This window comes from Alexandromys fortis, unplaced genomic scaffold (genome assembly GCF_014885135.2).
Source record: "Alexandromys fortis isolate MF-2015 unplaced genomic scaffold, M_Fortis_MF-2015_v1.1 scaffold_23, whole genome shotgun sequence".
NCBI classification, from domain to species: Eukaryota; Metazoa; Chordata; class Mammalia; order Rodentia; family Cricetidae; genus Alexandromys; species Alexandromys fortis.
In genome coordinates, this window is record NW_026067907.1 from 2,112,854 (window position 1) to 2,119,955 (window position 7,102).

The window sequence follows — 7,102 nt, forward strand, 5'->3', positions numbered from 1 at the left end:
GGAAGTAGTGGGAATTACAATATGGAAGAGTGATAAAGTCATTGCTTAAGAAATGGTGTCCATACTATATCATCTTTATGACTTAAGGAACTTTCCCTGAGGACTAGCTTCAACATAAAGAAAATGTAATAGCAGAAAGATGCAAAATCATTGATGGTTGCTTTTAAAATTAAGATATGTTTCAATAAAATGATAATTCTGATCTGAATAAAGAGCATAAAGATAAAAAGGTATTAAGGGAATTGACACTTCATGGAACAAGAAGAATTATACTGTAAGCATAACACACACAAGCGTTTGTTTTCTGCATCTTTTTACAAGAAGTTTTCATTTTCTAAGCAATGCCTTAGTCCCTGAGCGACGACATTATAATCATGCTCTAATTCATGACAACTAAACAAAGAATAAAGTATTGCATATCCAGCTTGGCACTTTTTAGTTTTAATTTTTGTTTTTGTTTCAAACAGTACATTTCCTCTATCTTGAACTTGTTTGCTATAAATGTATATAAATCAGGCATGATGACAATTTAATAAGAACTTCAAGACCTGTTCATCCCATGGGATCACCACTGTGACGTCTTTCGGGCAGCCTTCTGATTGCTCAGCCCCAAGCACAAGCCTTATAAAACGAGGGACTTTGAAATGCTGGTCAGGTTGGAGTGCAGAGCTCTAGCAGGCAACAGCCATCCATTCCCCAGGACCAGGACAGACTGGTGGAGCCTTCTCCCGGCCAGGACTTTCAGCACCCTAGACAGCTCCTACTCTCCCTGAAAGCAGCCCAGCCTCAAGGAAACAGCCAAGGGTAAGTAAAACCTTCCCTTCTTCACTTCCTATCTGCCTGTGGGACTTTGTATAGGAGAGGTTTTTCTTTCTTTTTTAAATTTTCTGTCTTAAGAAGAATTTTACTGTGTTTATCTTTTGCAATAACGAAATAAAATAATAACAATAAGCCACTTGATAAAGGTAGAGATGCTTCAATTTCTCTCATATGAACCCATCTGTTTAGAAGATTCTTAGTCTTCCTTAAATATTGCCTTTATTAAATATTGCATCTTAAAAAGCGAAGTAAGATGAGTTTGCTTGTATGTGGAGTTTTGACCAAAGGGTCCAGTTGCTGCCTTTATTTTTGAGGCTTTTAACTTCTGCTTAAAGTGCTTTTCTTTAAATGCTGTGACTTTTAGTTATCCAGAGACAAAATCTTTGAACACCTGTATTTATGCTGGAAAGCTTTTAGAAATACAATGTGTGTATGGACGAATGCAAGACGCATGGGTTCTGCGCGCGCGCGCACACACACACACACACACACACACACACACACACACTGATGTTCTGGGAAAACTTGTAACAATGCTGAGTGACTCTGGAGACATCAGCTTTCATTCTTGAGTTCATTTGTGGATTTGCAGTGATATCTTTAATGCATGCAGGGAAAATAAGAATTTAACTATCATATGTATACAAGATTTTTCTTAATGATGCAGAGCTATACTTTTTATTCTATATGTACACATAAACATTCAAACTTGTGAATATAACTCACTAGAAATCATTAAGTGCACCGGTAACACTCCAGTTTTATAGCAATCAGACATTGAAGTTTAAAGGGGAAAAACACCAACAAATTCCTTGAAGCTGTTTCCTTCACCAGAAAAGACACGGAGGTTGGATATTACAACTGTGCTATCCAAACACTGAGTCTGGAGTTAGTTTATCTGCAGCACAGCAGGAGTGTAGTCTTGAACAAGCACTAACGGTGCCTGAGTGTCTGCTGAGGGAAAGACAAAAGGGAAATTCGCTTGTATTCAGATGTCTTAACCCAAGGAAAATCTTTATTTTTAAAAGTAATCTTATGGCAACAAATTTGATATTTTTATGAAGAGGAAATGACTTTTTCTCAACTTCATAAGAGCTCTTAGCAGTATTGCTAGGCCCTCAGAATGTTGCCAAGAGTGACTGGAAGAGCCAGCACCTTCTCTCTTTCCAGAGGCACCGAGATGGAAGCCAGAAGCAAGCCCCAGTTCTTGGCGCTCCTGATGCTCTTCAGTGTGCTGTCTTCTCGGTCCCTGGCCTGGCCTCTCTTTGGACCACCTTCTGCTGGGAGGTAAGTTTCATTCCAGGAAAGTACACTCTCAACTCAGGCATTTCCTGAGGATCTAAATGAGATTTCCCATATGACATCTCGGAGAGTGCTGCATTTTAAATTGTACACTATTTATTTCAATACTTTGATTATAATACTAAGCAAATTTGTTTCCAACCAAACTCGGAAAGCTTGTTCTGGGATCCAGAATTTACCTTCTGGACATGAAAGACAACATCAGTTTTGCATACCAGATGGGTCCCATTTCCAAACTAGTGTTAGAAAACAAACAAAATCCTATGTTTTTCCATCTCCAGTCAGTTCTTTATCTGGTAGAAAAAATATTTGTTTACTTGCCAACTTCATTTAAATTTACATTTAATAAAATGACTATAATATTAATAGTTCATTAGTGAGATACACACATGAAATCGTACTGGGCAGAAATGGGTCTAGGAAAAAATCACCTTGCCAATATTAGTGAGGATGAGGAAGTGTATGTACTAAGCTACAATCCTCACAGCATTGGTGTTTGACACACCAGTTCTTAGCTTTACTCTTCGATGTGTTGAAGTTCATGCTTCACAGTCGTAAAGCATACCACAACTCAATTTAACCTAAAGTAGAATAGATTTATGCTAATAATCTACTCACCCTTGCCCTTTCTAATCTGCAGAATCACTGGCATCTAAAGGCAAACCATCCCTTTGGTTATTTGTCCTTTCTTATGCTCAGTAGAATGAATAATCTCTCAGCTATTGATCTGGAAATTGTATAACACGTCACCCCATCATGCGTTGACAGCTAGAGTCCCAGTACTCACATCTAGGTCACAGGAACAATCACAGGAATGCTGAAATCCACGCTGACTGCTCAGCCCCAGGCTAGGGAGGACTGCTTCTCAACACCCAGAGATACAAAGTGCCCATGAGAGGAAACTCTTTGGAGGTTAACCCTAATTTTGCACATACACGCCCTCACACTCACACACACTCATGCTCACACGCACACCCTCCACACACACACACACACACACACACTCACATTCTCTCTCTCACACACACTTTCAATGTAGCACTGATATTAAAAATACACATGCATCCACAAGTAGGTTATATTCTATATGTCATAAAGACAATTCTTATGTTGTAGTACAGCATAATGCATTTCTAACAAGAATGTGCTAACACGTGCAATATGAGGAACTGGCGGGTCACATTAAATTCACTGTCTTGTAATAACCACTCACAAATGTGGAGATCTGTTGGTTTGATCAATGGCATAAAGCTTAGTGGTACACATCCGGGAACTAGAGAGAGAAAAGCAGCTTGTGTGCTGCTCCTCTCCTGAATATGAGCAGTCAGCAACACTCACATAAATATCAGTTTTCATATTGAATACTCGCTTTTTGTTTATCTATATCTTGTATAACACATCCTACCTGTTAATGCTGCATCACAAAAGGACATAGTCAGGTACACCGAAGCAATGCGCTTTGCTTACGGCTTCGCTAGAATTGAATTATGTAGAAATTATGTTTGGTTTAGAAAGCTTATCAAAGTTGAATGATTTCATTTCGGTGAGCTCACACAAAATTACTGCTTATATCTTCATTAAACATGGAAGCTATAGAGTCAAATTATTCTATTCTTGTCTTGCAGAAGGATGATGTGTCCCAATATCTTTTTCTCCTGCTCTAAATAGTTGCAGGTCCACAAATACCGTCTTCTACGAGAGGACAGGATTGCATTTCTAGTGTGTTTTATCTTAATAGGTTGGATGACAGGATGCAGTTTGAAGGAGCAAGTGATCCTGATCAAGTCTCATTAAAAGCAGACACTGACATCTTGCAGAATGCCTTAGCGGAAAACGACACACCCTATTATGATGTATCCAGGTAAGTTCTCTCTCATTTATCTACCGAGGAAGCACATTTGAAAAGATTAAATATCCTAGTTTCATCTTACCGAGGGATAGCTTTCTCTGACTCAAGGCTCAGCTTGATTGACGTAAGTTCCCTGCAGCCTTTGAGCCTCACTTCAACAGCTCAGGTTAGACAAACGCCAGGTCAAACTGCCAGTCAGGATTCCAGGAGGAAACAGGAGCAAAGGGTCCAGACAGCCAACAGTGCTGTTCACATGAGCAGCTGACTGTCTAGAGTCGTGCTTCAGAACAGACCAAATGGCGTCACACTAAGGATAAAGTATAAAAGAGGTTTCCCGTGGGCTTATGGGATTCACTCGTGGACCTAAGGTCTGTCTGCTCTATCGCAAGAGATTTGCTCCCCATTATTTTTGGTGGAAAAGAATAATTAAAATACAGAATACTGGTGAGTTTGACCAAATTAACATATTTTTTCATTGTATGTATTTTTATTTAAGGCAACATTAAAAAATACATAAATATATAGAAACTATAACTGAATTTTTAAAGCAAAATTTATTTAAAAATCCGTTTTAAATATCTTGTCAGGGAATAAAAATGAAGCATGTACCTAAAATAGCTCACTTTTTCAAGATGTTGGGCTAGAATCATCTAGTTTATATCTTGCTTCAAGTGACTAGGAATTTCCTTTTGCTATGGTGTTAGGAGACTTCACTTTTGACTGAAGTTTTAGTGACCAGTTCTGTAAGTAGCTTGCAGATTTTTTTTTTTTTTTTGGTGACCTCTGCAAGAGGTTTTCCCAAGCCATCATGTGTTTGCTTCCTTGCTTCAGAAACACCAGGCATGCTGATGGAGTTTTCACCAGCGACTACAGTAGACTTCTGGGTCAGATCTCTGCCAAAAAATACCTTGAGTCACTCATTGGAAAACGAATCAGGTAAAGAGGACTTACTATTTTTTTTTTAAATAAATGCTCTATCTCCAAATTCTATTTTCCTTTCTTGAATGTTATTTTCATTGCTCAAGATTGGCAACCCTTTGATAATGTTCAATTTATTTAGAGAAAAATAATGCATGCTATTAAATAAAACCCACCAATTCCCCTACCCCCCCAGTGAAATAAAGCTTTGGTACTTAATGACTCAACACATCTTTCTTAAGCAGCTAATTTAAAACTAGTCAAACTGTGCCAAACTCAGTAGGAGAAAAAGTCCAGAGCACTGATGCATCTCCTCCTTACTATTGACATCTTGACTTTCACTTTTTCCTCACTTCGTTTTTAGCAGTAACATCTCAGAAGACCCTGTGCCAATCAAACGGCACTCGGATGCAGTCTTCACGGATAACTACACCCGCCTCAGGAAACAAATGGCAGTAAAGAAATACTTGAACTCCATTCTGAATGGAAAGAGGAGGTAAGGGAAAAGAGAGCTACCTGGGGAAGTGAGAATGTGTAATGGACATTCAGATTGTCAGCTCTGTCTGGGGACCTCTTTCCTTCTCCGTCACACTGCCTGCCTTGTGTGAACTGCTCACCCATTCTCAACTCAGGCTGATATCAGACATCCCTGGCAAACGTTAAAATACTAGGACACGAATGTCAGTCCAAAGCCATTAGAAAGCAGTATGTCTGTGAATGCTGACCTGGACACACCTGCCTTCAAAGGTTACTTCATTTGAATTTACACATCAACACGGTTGGGAAATGATGGCTATTTGGAATCAGGCAGCAGTTTAATCAGGTGTTTATTTTTAAAACATGGGCAGGACAATCAGCAATTTTTGGCAAGCAGGAGAACCGTATCATATTTGTATCCGACAACCTCGCTTTACCACATTTAATTGTGAGTCATCTGTGTGTTTGTTCAAAAAGCACCTGTCCCTATAGTGTACAGATATTGGGCACAGTGATAAGGGGTAGCGTGCTCTCTCTTCTCACTCTGGTATCTTTGTATGAACAGTGAGCCTTAAACATAATTCTGTTCGAGTGAAATCAGACAAGAGTATCCTCTTGGCCCACTAAGTGATAATTCCATAAGACTGATTTTAGACAATTCACAGGCAATCACTATCTGCAGAGATCATTGTTTACCACCAGTGCATCTTGCAGGGCATAGATAATGACCTAGTCATGGTGTTATAATTGTTTCTTTGGAACTTTCCTCAGCTGAGAATTTTAACACATGCATTTTCCTTCTGGTCTGCAGCAGTGAGGGAGGTTCTCCAGACTTCCCTGAAGAGCTAGAAAAATGATGAAGAGGCTCCTTTGGGGAGAGCTGAAGATCAGAGGTAAGTGCACCTACGGTTTCTTACTGTAGGCTCACAGCTACTGTGAAGAACAGACTCAGGAAGGAGCCAGTCGACAAAAATATCCTAGGTCTAAATTTCCCTCTATCTGGAGATATTATCTACTCTGCATAACACCTCTACCTGAGGCCTATTGCACCCCAGTGCACACCAGCTCTGTTCTCATTATGACAAGGGCACCTGTCACCATAAGGAGTTTGGCTTTTCCCTTTTCTCCCATGTGTGTGCTGGAATTAAAACACACAGGATCCTGACTCACACTCATGAGGGATACTGTCTTAGTCTGGAGACTCAATTCATGCTGCTTCTATTCATTTAAGAGTTAGTCCCAAGACTGCCTGTTAGACCTTCAGTTAAGATAACCCAGAAGCTCACTCTGGAAATGCCAAGGCATTCTGGGATTAATTACAGTGCTATGAACATAGCAGCCATCATGGAACGAAGGCCAAAGCTCGATCCATGAAGTGAGTAGAGGCACTATAGCCCCAGCAGTGTTCGTTGTGGAATAGTTTTGAATAGAAAAAAAAATGTGCTCTTTTTCTCTTCTGCAAAGAGATATAGACTGTTTTCACAATTGCTTTTATATAAATGTGGATACAAGGTGTATTCTTTTACAAGCTACTCCGGGAACACTAATCTCGGTGTTTCATCTGATTCTGCTCACAATATTTGACAAGTGACAAAAGTATGTTTTATCACTTTGTCAAAAATCAGTCCACTTTTCCTTAATGGACTGTGGAGAGATGGTCACAGTTCTGTGGGCTATCTGGTTTCTGTTACAACTCTTTAGCATGGAATTAATCAAGAAAAGATACAAAACAGTTGG

At 39.5% G+C, this 7,102-nt stretch overlaps 1 protein-coding gene across 1 annotated transcript; it reads left to right on the top strand.

Moving 5' to 3' along the window:
• The first annotated feature begins 476 nt into the window (after positions 1 to 476).
• On the top strand, positions 477 to 6,222 carry Vip (vasoactive intestinal peptide). Its single transcript, XM_050135836.1, has 6 exons — positions 477 to 804; positions 1,990 to 2,106; positions 3,860 to 3,982; positions 4,802 to 4,906; positions 5,253 to 5,384; positions 6,177 to 6,222. Exons 2-6 carry the CDS (start codon positions 2,000 to 2,002, stop codon positions 6,220 to 6,222), a joined length of 513 nt encoding a protein of 170 aa, XP_049991793.1. The 5' UTR covers positions 477 to 804; positions 1,990 to 1,999.
• The last annotated feature ends 880 nt before the right edge of the window (positions 6,223 to 7,102 follow it).